This window comes from Papilio xuthus, unplaced genomic scaffold, assembly GCF_000836235.2.
Source record: "Papilio xuthus unplaced genomic scaffold, Pxut_1.1 DF828177.1, whole genome shotgun sequence".
NCBI classification, from domain to species: domain Eukaryota; kingdom Metazoa; phylum Arthropoda; class Insecta; order Lepidoptera; family Papilionidae; genus Papilio; species Papilio xuthus.
The window spans coordinates 2,100,624-2,120,452 of record NW_013530472.1 but is presented as its reverse complement, the minus strand read 5'-3'; the positions used below and the strand labels follow the sequence as shown (position 1 = coordinate 2,120,452).

Here is a 19,829-nt window from a genome sequence, read left to right as displayed (position 1 = left end):
TTTTCCTTTTAGGTTTGTCAGTGACCAATAGTAATAAGGGACTTTCATTAGTTTTATAAACTCTGAATGAATTTATAAATTCATCATCGTCATCATCATCATCATCGTCATAATAATCGTGATGGTTATGGTGACATTTTAACGCATTACGTAAGCCATTTGCTATTTAATGGAAAGGGCTTTATTAGGTGCTAATCAATACTGTACATAACATGTAACTATTTACCTCTAACGAAATTTACCAAATTACTTGTAAGTACACATACCACGAATTGTTATGAGTTTTCATTCTCATGGTTATATTAAATGTGTGCGTTGGCCTTCAAAATATATGTGCTAAATAAGAAATATACAGGTATTTTTCCATTCGCATTTTAATCAATGAAGACTACTATTATACATCATTCATATGTATGTCAGAGTACATGTACATAAGATAGGTAAGAAGTAGCATGTTTAGTATATAGTAAATGCAAACAAGAACAGAGATCAACTGGCGCTAGTATGAGAAGTTTACACTAAGCGTAGTTTGAGTAACCATTAAATGCGGCGATTAGATATTTCATCGCACATAATATGAAATACAAGAAATGAGAGATTATTTTCTTAAACAACTGTTTTTGTGTGACAATCCCTACAGAATTAGCATTGCATAAATTACTAGCTGCGCCCGCGACTCCGTCCGCACGGAATAAAAAAAACTTAATTAGACCTATGTGTTCTTTCAGACTGTGTTCTACATCTACACCAAATATCAACAAGATCTATGCAGCCATTCTGGAGATACCTGTAACCAAACATCCATCTATCTAAACATTCGCAATTATAATATTAGTAAGAAGTAAATTAAAGATAAAACTAAGAATTCTATGCGAAGAAAGTTTAAGGGTCATACAGTGGTCACTAGTAGTTACTTTAAGATTATACTCGTATTGTCGGTAAACAGATTTTCAAAAGCAAGTCACAGTGGAATCCACGTTCTAATGTTTTTTTTCCTCTACGTAAAACCCAGGGCACGTGTTCAGTGGCCAGCAATGGTAGCTGTCACAATGATGATGTCCAGCCGCGTGCCAACTGCACATTACTGTAAAATATCTGACGCATTCATATAAGTTTTGTAATCATATTTCGTACTATTGCCAATTCTTCATGCTGCACTTATACTTGTTTAAGTATACAAGCAATGTATACTCATTGATTAGACTGTCTCTGGACAAGGTATAGAACTTCAAAACGTTTTATAAATAAAAAAACGGCAAACTATGAAGTTGTAAGTATATGATATTAGGATCATCTTTACAAAAATAAATCCTTCTTATCAAATTCACAAAAAACAAATGTAGACCTAAGCAAAGTTTAAGATGTGGCCAAAATATTATATCATCATCGTCATCATCAGCTCACTATACGTCCCCACCGAGGGGCTCGAAGCCTACCCTAAGTTAAGGGTGATTTGGCCATAGTCAACCACGCTGGCCAAGTGCGGGTTGGTTGACTAAAATATTATATAATTGCGTCAAAATATTGATAATCCGTAATAATTCGCGTCTATACAAAGTTTTATCACTACCAATGTTTTGTGTGAACACTTTCTTTGCTATTTATTAAAGTCAAGTACATGTGTTCTTGTTAACATCAGCAAAATTAAAAATATACTGTTTCGCGTATGTTTTGGCAGGTCGCGAATGTTTCACGTCATAGCCGCGCCTCTCGACTTTTTATTTTGGTTACAACAAATAATTTCTACAAAAAAAGACTACAGAGTATTCCAAACAGTTACAAATTACGACGCGAGCTTTGATTTTGCGTCAAATGCCACTTGAGGTGCCGTCTTTTCAGTAAAAAAAAAGTTTTATAAGTTGATAAAATATAAAGAATTGAATTGAAAGTTCAATACACTATGGTAATACAGCAAAAGCTCACGGAAAATAAAATTCAAAACAACATTATACCCTATATATATATTATTTAAAAAATATAAAATACATTTAAAAAATGTGTGAACTTTCACTTGGGTAATTGGATTGTAACTTCGTAGCGCCCGTAAACTAATACTTATGTGCGGCGCAAATTATATTTTGTAACAAGTTACAGGAAGTGTTATATTTTAAAGTTGGACCATGCCATGCCGCCTGTGTACTTGTGTGTGTACCCACAAGTGTGCGTGTCAGGGGTGAGGGGAGGGGAGGACGAAGGAGCCGCAACAGCACCGGCAGACCGGTCGGCGCCGACCGGTCCCAATGGAAAATTTTGCGCTTTCCTCTGCCCTTATGTTACTCTGCGCACTGCGTACAACCCGCACAGCATTGACCACCGCCGCCATCCATACACAAAGAATGTTACAATCATCTTAACATTACATCTACCATAGTATATACAACGACATTTGTAAATAATATTTAAAAGAACATAGAATAGGTTCTTCCTTATTTTTTGGGTTTCGTACCTCATAGGAAAAAAACGGAACCCTTATAGGATCACTTTATTGTCCGTCCGTCTGTCTGTGAAGATCCTAACTACACTAATCTTTGCAATCCTAATTGCAACTCTATTAAGTAACAATAGACAAAAAGACAACAATCGTCATTCACTTTTCACTTCTTTTTATTACATTTCACGTGTGTTATGAGATCAGCAGTTCATACAAAGGACATTATAATATTACTATAGCCGTGAGATTATTTTTAACTACGGAAACTTCGATAAATAACGTATTGTTATTTTGTTTTTCACAGAATATAAGAAAAATGTGTATTTTGTACTTGTGTTTCTTTAGTGTAAACTCACAGCAACAGATAACACACAACCTAAAACTATACACGAAAAATTATTCATTTGTGTTAAAGTAATAGACACGTTGATACGATTATATTAAAATAATATTCAATGATATTCAAAAATAATTTGTAACTAATGGAATGTATCAGGTGAAGGGTACCTGCTTAGTGTGAAGTGATCAACACCGCGCCAAGCTAATTACCATGCGAGCCACACTTCAAACTGTGTCACAAGAATACTAGATGTAACCAATTTCTATATCTAACTAACCAGATAAAACTGATTTTATGGCCAGTCAACCAGGTGCTAATTTTATGCCTTGGATCTAGGATTGGATTTTTAACTTGGCCAAAATATAAAATTAGGCAACGCATCTGCATTTAAGGATGTCTATGGGTTGTTTCACAATTTCGGCAAATTCAGGTGGCCGTTTGCTTGTTTGTCACCATCAAATATAAAAAAGGCATATTGGTTTTATGATTGTTAAGGGAAGAAAATAATGGAATGTGGCAAGAAAAACTTTCAATCTGAATATGAAAGTAATAATCCCGAGTGAAGATGGATTGCGTGAAAGGTGACAGAAGGGAGTGACGACTGAAATGACTAACGATTGATCGAATAACAAACGCGGATATCCCGTATCAAGGGTAAGCACAGACCTTGGACTGGGAAACCCGTTTGCGTTATTTTATCTTAAACATCAATTGAAAAATGACTTGAGGACAAAAGCTTAAAATATCTTAAAGTTTCAAGTAAAAGGTAGAACCGTTTCAATCTAATAATATGGAATTACGAATGACTAAAATTACTTAAGGATTCCATGAAAAATATTATTTTTGGCAGAACTCTGGTAAAATATTTGCCCGATTAAATTAAGAATCGATGATATTGAAGATTTCAGATAAATATTATTTGCATCATGAATATTATTTGCATAACATTCACTGCACTTTATTGATGCAATGCAGAAAATAGTCCCTTTGATCATCTTCTGAATACAATATATAATTAACTAGTCAACGCTCAAATACCTCCACGGCTTGAGGTTTTAACAACGATATTATTTCAAATGGAAGTAAAAAAATCTCAGATATGAAATATGGAGGTAATCTGTAAACAATATAAGGGTGACACGATATTGCATTGAGTGCGAAGATACGCTAACAGGCAGAATGTAAAGATTTGTGCAAGCGGAACCTTGAGGCGCGCAGCGCGATCTCAGAAACTGGTTCCATCTGGATTTATCTGGTTTTACAATTACTTAATTCGCGGCGTACACCGCATAAGGCCTTTCGATAAACAGATTTAATGAATTAACCTTTCGACAGTTTCGAGACATCAGTCCTTATATGATGCATATGGACTCGTGTTTTGTATATTATTAGACTTAATTATGATTGTTGCAAAATCGTACCCATAAATATTTTAGCTATTTATGGTAGTTATTAAAACAAAGATTTAAGAAATTAAGGTTATTTTTAGAATAAATGTTAAAGGAAAAATGATAGGTTTCAAGTACGCATTTACATGTTCAAATAATTTGTGTGAAAATCGCATATCCAGTAGTGCTTTATTTACAGAGTTTAGCTTTCTTTGGCGCCACGGAGATATGTTCCAAGTACACTTCGAGGACGTGTCAAATACAAAGAAGAAGTTTACAAAAATAAATGAATGAATTTGTCCACAACGTCAGTTTTTTCATATTTGGGCGTTTGCCAGCGGTGCTCTTCACAAAAGCTATTAGCTATGTCCAACGCTATTTTAACACTGCCGGCGCCATATCACACTTTCCACGATAATACGACATCGAGAGTTCTTTCGTAGATTATCGTAGTAGGCATTACGCAAATAAATTATTTTACCGAACAAATAGTACGAGCATAAGGGAAAGTCCCTTACCCTTTATCATAAATTAAGTGTCAAAGGTAAGTTGAGAGACCACCAAGAATACGACACGTTTATCTTTAACATTCGTCAATTGTGTTACGAATTTATTTACTGCTATGAAGTAACGTGATAAGGAAGTGAAAGGCTTTAAGTACATATTAGAAGCAGATAACTAAACGACCGCCTGTTCTGTCCCTCTCTCGCTGAGAATAACATAAAGGAATATCAGTTTCAGAGTTAGCTAACCCAATTAAGGCCGGAGGAGACGAGTGTATATTTGTCGCCGAGTTAATGCAAGCATCCTGTCGATCAGTAAAATTGCAATATAATACGTCGCCTCGCCCCTTCTACGAAATCTAACTGACCAGGGCCCTTCAATCACAATGAGCGAATATCACGAAGTAATCGAAGAAAGAACATAAAACAGAATATTACTAAAATAAATCATGTTTAATAAAAGCTGAACACAACATGATTCGCAATCATCATCGTCAGCTCACTATACGTCCCCACCGAGAGGCTCGGAGCCTACCCTAAGTTAAGGGTGATTAGGCCATAGTCAACCACGCTAACCACTGGGTCAGCGTGGTTGACTATGTTGCGGGTTGGTGGACTTCACACATATCCTTGAATTTCTTCCAGATATGTGCAGGTTGCATCACGATGTTATCCTTCATCGTAAGAACGTCGGATAAATGTACATATGTAAATCGGAAATCGAAAAATACATTGGTACATGGCGGGATTCGAACCCAGGACCTTCAGATTGCAAGTCAAGTGCTTGACCCCTGAGCCACCGACGCTCTCATGATTCGCAATGCCAAGTAAGAAATCAAAATATAGATAAGACAGCTTTATTACAATTGAAATCGGAACATGCTACTAAAGTTTTGACCAATGTTGTTTTGATTGACGAAGCCAAAGAGGCCTAAAAAAACAAACGAAAAACTAAGCAATAATAATTTAAAGCTAGTCGTAAGTTTACGTCTCTAAATGACAATAAAATTAGATTTTAAAATAGAAAACCAGAATCTTTAAATTCAAACCGGAATTTAGAAGGCTGTGATCTCAAATGAACTTCTACTAGGGGAATTACCCAACTTCACCGCTTAATTAAAACTCTATTTAAATGCGTACAACTCTGCAGAGTTTAACCTTGTGCTCAGGATCTTTTTATAAAAGTAACGTTATCTTTTACTTACAATACGTGTTTTGCAGTAAAATTAAGACGATATACGTATGTACCAAAATCTTTTTTACAATATTTTTGCTGGGTTCAGTGGGGTTTAGTGGCACTGGGCGTACAAAAGTGTTCATTAATGGCACGCTTTAGGAAACGGAATGAGACGACTCGGTCGGTGGAAGAGACAAGGCCGTGCAGTAATTGCAAGGAAACACGAGGCATCCCACGCTGGCGCGCCGCTGGTAAAGTCGCGCACAGCCTACGCATACCGCCCTTTTTTCGACCAATGAGAATTCCGAACTACTTATAAGTTCTTGACTCGTTATGTCGGGTTTGATTCCCGGTTTCTGAAATCCTATGTAAAAACAATCACGTTTTTGTTACATTATATAATAATATTCGGTCTCTGTCTACGCCAGATTTGACTTATTACATTATTTTTAAGCTCCGAAATATACAAAGTTGATAGATTAATCTCAAAGTTTTGTTTAGAACATAACAGCAATTTTTTTATAAAATGGTACGAGTATTTAGTTTTTTAACACAACATGTTTAGGAGACAGGTTCCAGTTTGATAGGATAAAAATATCAATCGCATAGCAACAAATTATTTGGATAGTTGGTGCGTAGCAGACATTGTTTAGCGCGACAAAGAAAGGTACATCGGAGTCACTTTAATATTCAATTCGTAGTAATTTAACGCCATAACATACAATATTATTTCCAATTTGTCTATCGAGGGCATTGGCTTATAGGGAGGTTAATAGACTGCCAGGAAGTACTGCAGAAAAAGAAGAGAGGGAAGAGTCATTCTATACGATGATTAAAAATCTTCGGCCGCCAAGTTATTTGAAAAGATCAAAATGCTTACCCGCGAAAAAGATACCCAATTTTCAAGCGATTAAAAACAGAATTTATAAGCCGGAATGGTGAAAAAACATTTACTGACTTACTCGCTCTAAACGTGAGCGCTTATAATTCGTGTCATATATTAAATCGTATAAAAATTTCGGTATCTTTAATAACCAACACCGTTTACTAAAACCCGTTCTTGGTAGTTGTATATTATATTTAACAACTGTAAGAACACAAAAAACGGCAAAAAAATGTCGAGGTTAGTAGCAGTCGACTCTGAGATTGCGTGAACAAGAAATGAAATAATCAATCTCATAACAAAGACACAACTTTTGAAAATATGTACAGAGTAGTCCAAACAAGTGTTTTACACACAGTATATTAGTCAAATAAGTAAACAGTTGAATAACCGACTGCTTAAATTCGACTTTACATCACTTTTGTTGTAAAAGTTGTTAACACTTGTATTTCCACAAACGACTAGCAAATGCGGTCGTCCTTCGACAACTCATTCGACAACCACTGAGCGCGACAACCTCTATCACATTCATTAACTAAACAATAACATAAACGAATTCAAGTAAGTTAATTGTTTAAAAAAAACCGTTTTACATACAACTACTTTTTACATAACTAAATGATTTCGCCCATGTCCGCTCAATCACAGAGAAAAAACCGCTTCAAGAACTTTTATAAATCACTAGTTGTCGCACGCGACTCCGCCTGCGCGGAATTAAACTTAGTAGCCTATTTGTTCTTCCCGACTGTGTTCTATATCTATGCCAAATTTCAATAATATCCATGCAGCCGTTCTGGAGATATCTTCAACAAACATCCATCCAACAATCCATCCATCTATATAAACCATACAAACATTCACATTTATAATATTAGTAAGATTTTAAATTACGTCAATTATAATAATTGTAAAAAACATTATTTCGCTACTTAGTATAATATATATATATATATTTCTTTAACTTGGATTTTCGTCTCTTGCATCTTAACGTATTTAAATAATTATCAAATAAAAAATATTTTTTTGCTACAAAAATTGCTTGGAAAAACAACATAGAAGGATAACAGCAATTGTACGTTTTCTGAATAACAATTATTTTAGTTTTAAATAAAATGAAAACATTGCTTTGCACATGTTCTGCTCGAATACATGGCATTAATAAAAGTAAATAGAGCACGTAATTACAACGTGTAAACAAAAAAAATACATCTTACTTAAATGTTTGCATTTAAAACTTGTCTTAATAAGCGTTTAAAATGAACAGATATTGTTAGGTCCGCAAAATCTTATGTTAACTATATATTAATGTCTTTGTATCAGGAACATGACAAATGAATTCTCAAACAGAAATTGTAACAGCAGAAACAGTACTGTCGAATGTGTAGTTGTTATTACCTTGATATAAGACGAAAATCTTTTTAATGTGAAGGTAAACTGGTCGAGAATTGTTATGTTTTCCTGTAGCACATGTTGTGCTGCACTATTTGGAGATTATTAAAAAAGTCTTAGAATCCTCATTAATAATGTTCAGCATTGCTTTCTTGGAGTCACAGCCTCCTTGTCCTACAGGGATGACATGATTTCAGCCGATATCGTCTTCTCTTTTTTAAAAATTATTTGGAATTTGCGTTTGAAACACAATTATTTATACATCATGTTTAGGTTATTATCGGAGAGAAAAGAGATCAAGGCTGGCAAACTTCTTGTTACATATTTTTATCTGGTACTTAATAGTTTTATAATCGAATTTTCGGCATAGTAAATTTGAATATCATAATGAAGTTAAGAAGTCGTTGTATCTGGTAGTACCTTGATAGTGTTTAATTAAATCAACACAGTTCATTCGACCTTCCTTTCAAACGGTACGTCTACAATTTACACCGTAAAAATTGCTCTCTTACGATGTCCGTGTTCAAGCGATCGTTTTTATAGATACGCACGTTCATATATAATTATGTAAATAAGTAAGTCAGGCTGTCCTTTCATCACACGTGCAAAATTAAATTAAACTATGAAAACTATATGCTGTAGTTAAAATTATTTATCTGTATTATTAATTCTGTGTACAATACAACTTTGTAATATTAATATATTATTATTTACTACATTATTATTCCAAAATGTATACCACTAAATTACCTTGCTAACTCAAGAGGCACTGAAAACAATACATAAGTCTGCGTGAAGCATTTTCTTCCTAAATTTATAAGAAGCCGGTCCCAGTGTTGTCTTTTAGTGCGTTAAAAACATAAAGCAACATTTTTCGAAGCCAAATGTTTGTATGATTATGAATTAGTTCAAAACACTTAGTGCAGTGCCCTCGCCACGTAGGCGGCCGTCCAGTCGACCTCAGTCCGCCACTTCTTGCTGTTTACAAAAGGCATGTTTTCGATAATCGCATCCTTTGCGATATCTTAACAGCCACTCAAACTAATAGAATTCGTCTGATAGTACACGTCTAAAACATTGAGCGTTTTATCATCGAGTACACAAATCTAAAGGATAAATTAAATTCCAAAGTATAAAACATAGCCAGTGCTATTTTGATTAGAATGTTGTTATTCCACAAACCAAAATGTTTGTTGTAATTCATTACATGTATTGGGAAAGAAGTATCAATTTTATTTAAAGACATGAACGTAAGTATTTTCGTAACTTTTTTCACGAAGCATTTGATAGAAAAAGTTCTGTAATTTAAGACTTTAAACACCATTGTGTGACGACATGTTAATCAGGCGAGGAGTGATGGTGTTAATTGTCCCGAGGTGATGCATCAGCCACTTACAAATATCATGATCTCACGCGCGCTAAACACTACAAGCGTAGTTACACTACAAACTATCAAACTATATTTAGACAGGCTAGATTTAATTTAAAACCTAATATTTCCTTTTTTACATCCTGCAACTATTCACGTGGAAATACGAATCATATGGTGTAGCTGTTGAGCTTACAGGATGTAAGTTCGCGAAAATCATTACCTACCTACTTTTGGAACAAATCCTGTTTTGTCGATGTTATTATATCTTAAAAATGTCACTACATAAAATTAAACTGCAACATAAAATTAAATTAAACATTAGTCTAAAGAAAATAAGGTTGCTTTTTCTATTCTTTTTTCCATCCATTTTTACGTCACAAATTCTTCAATGAAATCATTAGTAAAGTAAGAACTTTAACCGCAAGGTCACATGAAATGAGTTAAAAGGTAAATCAAGTAAAAATAATATGTACCTACATATAATTATGAATAATATCAATATGAATATCACTTAGGAATTATTCGATTTTTTACTTAAGAAAAATGTGGGTAAAACCAAAAAGGAAAAATTACAAATAAAACGGGTGGATGGATTAGATATCTAATAGGAAACAAGGTATAAGGATATAAGGACCAGTAATTTGGTCAGTTGGAGGACTACGTCCACCAGATGGCGCCTGTTAGTCGGATTTATTAGTAGGCAGCGAGTGTTAGTGAGAGAGAGAGAGAGTACTTAATGGTGGACACAAAAGTACTGAAAGTTAACGTGGAATTTCATAACCGTAATGCTTTTATTAAAGTTGTTGTCTCAGGTTATTTAAAGAAAGTGAAAGGGACGTTAATATATTTAATACAAGGGATTCGACACTGAAAAGTTATATATAAAATTATAGTAGGTAAACATTTTAATTGATAGTTTGTAGAATTTCAATCGCATATGAGCCGTAGCCGCGAATCTCAAAAATTACGTGCCAACCTCTGCAATTTTTGTAAATACATACTCACACCTGTTCAATTACTTAAACTATACTCGCCTCAAATTATAATAACTGCTCCTAAATGTAGCAATTTTGAAATCGTGTACAGCATTACGTTTTTTTTGACCTAGTAATACAATGTCAAAAACATCCATTATGTAAATCGTAGTTGTTTTGTTATTAAAAAACACAAATATTTATATAAGATGTTATCGTGATTCATATGTTTTGTTTGTCATTGAGGTCGTTTACCCATCTCAAAATACTTAACAGCAAGGACTTTGTAAAAAACAAAATCGCTTGCAAAACCTTAAAGATAAAAAAAAGAAATTAGTATGAGACATGCATAATTTTTAAATTGAAAATGAACTAAATTACATTCTTTGTGTAAGATAGCGGAAATAAAAGAGTGAATATCTAAATGCAATAAGAGTAGAAAAAGGAAGGAGTGGAACATTACTTATTAGGTAAAACATAGAAACAGGTAAACATAAAACCCAGTTGTTTACTTTAGCCCAATATTTAGTGGCTCTATGATAGTAAAGAGGTTTTATAAAACCACGATTGCTATTATTTATTTATAAATTATTAGCGGTATTAGCGCAACTTATAAAATTATTGTTTAAATAATAACCACGTGTAGATCATCACTTTTCCATAAAATATCATGAGATTATTAGCTATTAGGATAACATTAAATTATTGACGTAGTTAATTTATACTATGACTAAGTACCAAAACCGCAGTACAAACAAACAGAGCGAGGAAAAATACTTTATTTGGAATCATAATATATTCGTATAATAATAAATTTAAATAAAAACTCCATTGACATACTCTTGCTAATTTATCTCACGAATTTCTTAATTTTTGTACAAACTGCGAATGTAAAGATTTATTTTTCGTTTTTCTCAGAACACAACAAAAGAAACGGTTTCATGTTTTGGGTACCCAGAGCGACGATAACGTGATATCGACATCAATTGAGTTATATAAGATAAACAAAATAATAAAAATCTTTTTTTTATTACAATGTTCATTAAATAAAGTGGTGATGGATAAATTACGTCACTCGTTATTTCACACTTTCTTCTTTTGTTTTAAGGACATGTGCCGAGAATCGATGAAAGGATCAAAAAACTGAATTGATTTCTCGCTAAACAGAACTACACACAAGAATAACAAGTAGTTAGAATATATCATAAATATTTAGTGCTCAGGGCCAGAGAATCGTTTACCATAAGTTGGTGACAACTTTCCGAAGCCGACACTCAACATCAAAAAATTGTGTACAAAACTGTGAAAAAATAATTTATCAACACGCGATATTTTTTTTCTCTATCAAACACAAGTAAAACATTAGATATATACAGAACAGGTTATGGTGTTTGCATGTGCATGTCGGTGACTTGGTCCATCGAGCCGGATGTGATATGTACCTATAACATAAATTATGTAAATAAAGAGCAAATTATTTTCCTGGGGCTTATAGAAATCTAACATATTCATACAACTAGTTGATGCGCCAACAGCCTAATGTTTATGGATGCGGCTAGCCGATTACGCGTTCGGGTGTTTGAATCCTTTCGTGTATTGGGTACCCGTATTCTAACACAAGGCACAACTGTAATGGTTACGAGAAATACAAAATAGTAATTTCAAATGATCTGTCATAGTTATTAAAAAAGTGTTTAGGTAATTATTAAACAATTAACATTTGTTTTGGTTATTTTCCACGTGTAATTGCGCGGTTGCGGCATTGGCTGTGACAAGTTACGTTGGAGGGCGACGCGGCGTGGCGCGCTGAGTGCGCGACCACCTCGCCGAAACAACTGCCGCAATACTATGACTAATGCGTCAACTATTCTTGTATACAAACATTTTTTTTAATGTATGGTAGCTATATTAATATAACATTGAAGGTAGCCACAAGAACTACGTAGAGTTTATGTCTGCGAGATGGGACCAGGCGTGGATTGATAAAGGTGGCAAATTCCTACAATGAAATCTCATTTTTTTTAGGTTATTTACAAAAGCGTATCAAACACTAAGCTTCTAGAAACTCACTACAAGGGTGACGAGACATTTTGCAATTTTCTGGAAATTCCCTTAATATCATCAGCATGTAGTGTGGATTCAAGGCATCGTTCAGCGTATACAATTCATGTACATTTATCGCCACCGATTCACCCCAATTAACCGATAACCGATATAAAGTACAGACATAGCAACAGTAAAAGTTATCGTCAAAAGGAAGGATCTTTAAAAATGAAATACTCGACAAAGTGTAGACGAATCAGAGCATGCGTTGACTCATTTAGTAATTGTTACAATTTACTCGTTTCTTTTTATTTATATTAGTAAAATGGGCACCTGAATGAAGCAGCATCAGTGCAGCTATGTATTGTTATGAAAATCAAGGCTTCGAACGTAATTATCCGCGTGTTCTATTCATTTCCTCCTCGAATCGTGCTCATCTACCTATTACATTGTTTGTTTGATACTAATAAAATAAAAGTCAGTGTATAATATTATTCGTTGATTAAAAACCAAAACTCAACCTGCGACTCTCAAGGTAAAAATATGAAGCAAATGACATATTACTCGTCTAAATCGGTTCAGTCCTTTAAGCTACAGGATATGACAATACAATTGGCAGACGTAAAAAATATTTATACGCGTGAAAAACATTACCCTTCCAAGTTGGGTAAGTCGGGTAACACAAATATACGAACATCATTCTCCCGGGTCAGTCGTGTTGTTAACGAGGTTAGCTTAAATTAATAAGACATTAGCGTCCTCTGCCGACGCCCGACGAACGTCGGCGCGTTCTTTAGTTATAGACAAGAATTATTTTTAGCGCGACCTTAGCGTTGTCCCTGTACCTCTGTAAATAGTGACGGGAACTCGGCCGCGAGCAGATTGCTTAAATTGTTCCACAGACGCCGCCGCCGACAGCCCGTCTGTAAACCGCTCGTTGACTTTTTAAACTCTATTGAACATTACCAAAAGTCAATTTAAGAAGAAATTTAATAAATAAAATTTAAAACAAATTTATTATCGCTCAAAAGCACATTTTCAAGTAATTATATGAAAAATATATAAATTAAAAAATAATTGGATCCACACAGAAACGGGTGTTGATATCTTGTATTAATATTTAAAATAAATTCGAATCAGGCTTCCATAAGGTGAAAGAGTGACAGCGTGTGATATGATAAACACAAGAACACGAAAAATGTTTATAAAAAATAAAGTTGGTGTTCGTAGTGGAAAACTACTGTGATTAGATGAGGAAAAATAGCAAACACACTAATAACAACATAGTGGCAGTTCATAATCGTCGGGCGAACGCAATAACATGTATTATAATTAGTGGGTAAACATAAGATCGTGATGTTGACCGTATCCAAGTTCAGATTGACATCAGCTAACTTGAAACACCCTATATTTTTTACAACAAAAAAACTCAACTATTTTTGGTCATCCTTACTTTAAATATCTTATGCGTTACGAAATACGGCACGTTCTTAAAGTTCAATCACTCACTCATTTAGTTACATAGTTACCATTGCCGAAACATTCTCAAGACAAAGTCATGTCGTTCCTCTTATTCTCCTTGAAAAGCTGATAATTAAAACTCAGAGTAACAAGTACCACTAATTATACGTCTAACACAAGTTCATTGTCGTTTTTATGTCAAAACTTGTCTGTGATTTCTGCCTCGTAATTCAGAACAAAACGACATTTGCATATTATCATTGAAATTATCGTCATGTGAATTTATTTTTAGACTTTACTTATTGATGTTAAGCAAAACAGCACATTTTAAAACGAAAGGTGAACGAAGGCAGTTCGTTAGCCCAGAGATTTCCAAGTCAAATGGTTGCTTTACTGAATATAACAAATGTATTCGCTAGCCATTTTTTTTCATGTATGTATTACTAACATGATATTAATTACGTCGTTTTTTTTCTTAATCTCATGCGTACAGTATATTATTTATTACCTACAGGTAACGTTGCATCTCAGTTATTCTTTTAAATGCTACCCCGTGACAAAATACCTACATTGGAATATTTAGTTCGTAACGATATTGGCTATAAAGTAACGGTATGCGGAGTCGCGGGCCGCATGCGCTCGTCAGCCGACGGCAAGTCGGGCGTTACTCACCGACGATAATTGCAACATCATAAGCGACCGGGCGAATTACCCGCGATTTCGACTCCACTCAACTCGACTGTTTGCTTTATGTCGTAGTTCGATTAGCGCTCGACCGCCGGGCACGAAATTTGAGGCCGTATTTGATATTTTTGCAAATATAATGAAATACTGAAAAATAAAATACACTTGTATAAATAGCGGTATTTATTACATCCCTACTAAGTAACACCACGTTTTCTTTTAATACGTTAATACGAACCACGTTTCTGTCTAGTGAAACGAGTATCTAATTGTATTTCGTTAATGGTAGTAAACTGTTTTTTATAAACACTACTTTGAGTCCTTATCACTTTATTATGCCAGCGATTCAAAACAATTACCTAATATTTTTAATTAGTGTTTTAATTTACATATTTTTAAATACGAAACAACTTTTGAAACTTAATACAAAAAGTTCTAAATAGAAATATGCGAACAGAAAAATCTCATTTTATTTATGTGGATTTAAATGATTATTAGCCAGTTCATCTTTGCAGTACTATCCACTATCCATTAATAACGAGACAACAATTTGTGTGCGTGAAATGTTGCGCGCACACGGAGGAGCTATGGCGCCACCTGTCGTCGGCGATACATTTTTGGCAATTGCAATGTTTGGAAATTGAATAGAAATAGAGATTGCAGATGGCTCAACCATTCATCTATATATATTTGGCGAGTTTGCGACATGGATTTATGTGGGCGTGGGAAGACGATTAGTACACTTCATCCACTTAAATTTACGTACAATCACGTTCATTTTAGGGACAAACACGGACCGCTTGAAGTAATCAGCAGCGGCAGTTGACGCTGTACACGGATCGCAGTTTGCTGTCTATGCTACCAGCAGCACAAAAGCCTGCTTTAATCTGCCGCAAACAACTGCTTGAATCGCCTTTGTGAGGGTCCATAAGTTTAATAATTATGAAAATCCGGTAACATTCACATAAGTTTACTGTGTTCTTGTATATATTATTTTGTTCTCGCTATTAAACATGACATAGACGGACATGACCTTGCTTGTACTAATAATGACGTTAAGTGCAGTTGTACTGTAACTTTGTTATACTAGCTATCGCTTGCGACTCTGTCCGCGTATAATTAAAAAAAAACTCAATTGGTAGATTATGCGTTCTTCCACACTGTGTGCTATATTATTTATAAAAACCGCAAGATAAGACTTGAAGATATTAATTCGAGAATCAAGTAAAAGGAAAATTGTACAAAAAAAAAATATTTATTATTTTGTTTTGACGTAAAGTTCTACAGACATGAACGTTTTAAAGTAAAATGAGCGAAACTCGAACAAACGTCGTATTCATTGGCATCAGCGATAGACTTCTTGTGTCGGGTCGCGACGTCCACACGAGCCGTTAATAAATTATGAAGCTTAATCACTGCTAATAACAACCCCTTGTTTATTTCACTTAAATAACAATCTTTTATTATTATATTTTATAATTTTCCATTACACTTTGACGCGAACTAAGATATAACCCAATCTTTAACTGTCCAGTTGTAATAACAGTACGTGGAAAAAATTCTAGCTTTGAAATTCTGTGCAACGAGTGCCAGAATTTTTTACTTCAACATACATTTTCTCTTATTGAGACCTTAGTGAGCTGATTTTAAGCAATCTCTCGGTTACCTGTGTGTGTACTACGGAGCAACGACCAGCAACAGTACAAATTTTAGCATAATTAAAAAAAATACATCAATAACATTTGTCTAAGTGCTTACACAAGTGGTATTGGAGCAAATAATGATTGTCAATTTTTAAATCTTTTTCGTTAAAAAAATAAAAATTAAAGGATATTTATTCCGAACTGCATACACGCTAAATCATCATGCCCTTATTTAGTCCGCCGAAAATGGAAATTGCCAAAATTCAATGCATAAATAAAACTCACCGACGTTTTTTGTCCGATAAAGCTGAGAATATCTGTTGTAAGTTAAGCTTATTTCGGTAACTACCTGTCGCCCGCGATTCCGTCTGCACGGAATAAAAAGAAACTTAATTAGTAAGTTACGTGTTCCTAACGACTATGTTCTACGTCTATGCCAAATATCTTTGGATATTTTCTTACAAATATCCTTCCATTTATCCATCCATTTGAACTTTCGCATTAATAATATAGGTAAGATTGTTATTTACAATTTATAGAACGAATTTAATCAAACTAAAAATTATTGAAGAGTGTTTTTATTTTTTGTTCTGTTATCCGAAATAAATAAATCTTTATTTTTCCCTATACCTTAAAATAACAACCTTTAACCCTTACATAAATATATCGTTTAAAAGGAGAAAAAGTGAAGCGACATTTTACGAGTAGAGGTACGTGTCTTTTTAGCCAAAGAATATTTTTTTTATGTAATACCTACAGCTTACGTTCGATTGAATCTTTCTATTATTGCTATAAACTTAAATTAAAACAAAAAAGGTTTTGAGCCTCGACTGAAAAAATTTAAAACTATTGCATCTTAAGGTCTTAAATTGCATAGCATATGTTTACATCTTATAAACATTATATTTGTGGACTAATCGATTCCTAAATAAGTTAGGATCGTGTCTTCCGGATTAAAAAGAAAATATATGAAAAATCAGAATCGGACTGTTGATAAATAATAATTGAAACAGTTGAAAGGCGACGGATGCACTACTTATTATTAATACATTGTAACGGTGCGTTTGTCCCCGGAAGGCAAAGTTCGAGAACATTCCATCTATGGTTGTTGCTGATGGTTATTTTCTGCAATCGCATACCAATTAGCGTTCATACGATGCACTTCTCGGGTCGTCGGATCAAATCTGCTATCCAATGTTGTGCGTTTGCATATTGAAAAGCGATATTGACATTGGGCCGGTCGATTTATTTACGTCCGACCTCGCGGCCGCGCAACCGTTTTGTCGACGAATAGATTTTGCATGGAACTCAAAGATGACAATTTCTCTCTTACGAAAAAGTGTTAATTTCCCAAATAAGTAATCGTTTTTAAGTTTTTATTTCATTTGCTACGAACCTTCCTTTTACTTTGTTAAGTGGGATACTAACATTTTTTAATATTGTCGATTGTTTTTGATCGTGAAGTTGGAATTTGAAACAAAAATTCTGAGAGATTTACCCACTTTTTATTGGCTTCTAAAGAATGTATTTAATAGATTGGTACATTCCACGTTTGATTCTAATAAGCTAGGCAGATCTCATTAGCTTATCAACGGCTACCGATTGTTATCACAGTTTTCATCTTTTAGTTAGTTACAAATCGCATTACTTCGTTTAATGTTTGTCTCGGTACAAATCATAATTTTGCAATCGACGCCGAATGATACAATTTATATGACTCGCATAAAAACTGTGCTAACAATCATCATAAAAAGATGTGGTACAATAAAAAAAAACTCGTATTACGAAATAAAAATTCAGATGTGGGCGAAAGGAGTAATGTGCCCACACAGAGATCGACGAATGCATTTAATACCTAGTTTTCGACGGATACCCATATTTGTCACCAAATAAATATTTTATACCAATTAAAGATCCTGAATCCAATGAAGATGAAGACCCTCTAAGTCTCCAAAATACAAGAAAAGCTATAATATTATAATATAATAGTTTCTTAATATATTTGAGCAAACGAGCAGCGGGAACACCGAGGTGTTTAACGGCGCCCATGGACATCAGCAATATCCGAGCAATTCTTAATAGCTCTTTCACAAAACTGAATGTTTAGGTGCAAATATAAATTAATTTAATGGAATATAAGACCAATATTAAGAAAGGATGCAATAAAAAATATAAAATTACTTAGATATTTGCCCCTTGCTTTTTGCTCGCAGTCCGTAAGCTCACATATTATTCGAAGCTTTTAATATCACCATATGTCCAGATATTTTATATATCGTATCTCGTCTCGTATTCTAAATATCGTTTACCGACATTTGTACCTACCGACACATTTTCAAATATATATAATAATATAAGAATGTATTCGCACAATATATTGTACTTACATCATTAAGAATTCTGCAGAAAATTCGCTACAGTTCAAAAAAACACCGTGATAAAATAAATTCGCATACATAATTAGTAAACATAATAATATTGGGTATAACGAAAAAAAATTCATTAAAAATAATTCATGTACGTACCTTTCTATTCTGGACGGCGGGGGTCAATCCCACCTGGGAGCCCATTTCCGCTAAAATATTTTTCGGCATTTTGTCGAAGTGATGTCACAGGTTGTCACTGAGAGACACGGATGCGGTGTGCGCGGCGTGCGCGCGCGTTCGCGAATGATTGCAAAGGCGCGCACGCGCACCGCACTTATAGCGCCTGCGTGACGTCTTGCCCGCGCCGCGCCTGTTTCCCGCACGGCACAACACCAACACAATCAGGTGCTCGCTCATAACGTGAACTCTCCTCGCCCGCCGTGGATAATGCCCTATGGAACTGTTCCACATTACTTACTATATTAGACTAAGTAGGTATTTGCGCGGAACCCACAAGTCGTTTGGGTTAGTAGTTCTGACTAGATCCGCACTACACTGGAATCAACTGTCTGCGATGCTCTACGGTTAATCAGAGACCGAATGAAATTCGATCCATGATACGATTGTGATGGATGACGTAGGTGAAGATGGATCAGGTAAGCCTTAAACATGACTTTCAGGTGCAGTAAATATCTGAATAATATACAATATTATGTACTGTATATTATTTAGATATTTACTGTACATAGCGTAGCTGTTAACAAAATATTAAACTGTCTGTCAATGATTAAATGTATCAGTAATTTTAAATGTAATTATTTACTACTAAAAATGAAAAATTCCGATCGTCAAACATTGAAGATTATCTGTTTATCGTATTGACACTGTCGGAGGAGCTCCCGAACATTTACAAATTCAGTAACGGCTGGTACTTACTAGACTACTGGACTGATAATCAACGCTGGAAATAACATTAGATTTAAGTGCAATAGGTGGGTGAAATTCAGCGTAATCATTATCATCATCGTAGTATGTCATTAATATATTATTGCCGACTTCATGTTTGTTCATAAAATACTAAAAAATAATATCGACTGTCCGGAATTGCTATGTAAATTCAACTTTAGTGTACCTAGCAAATCTTGTAGGTACAATCCCATCATAAGCGTACCGTA

At 34.4% G+C, this 19,829-nt stretch overlaps 1 protein-coding gene across 1 annotated transcript in view; it reads right to left on the bottom strand.

Annotated features, from left to right (window-relative positions):
- Positions 1 to 18,988, bottom strand: part of LOC106113851 (proton-coupled amino acid transporter 1) — a 28,906-nt gene extending 9,918 nt beyond the window's left edge. The window contains exon 1 of the mRNA XM_013306883.1: positions 18,814 to 18,988. Within this exon, the coding sequence (XP_013162337.1) occupies positions 18,814 to 18,882 (69 nt within the window). The 5' untranslated portion in view covers positions 18,883 to 18,988. The remainder of the gene's footprint in view (positions 1 to 18,813) is intronic.
- Between the last annotated feature and the right edge of the window lie 841 nt (positions 18,989 to 19,829).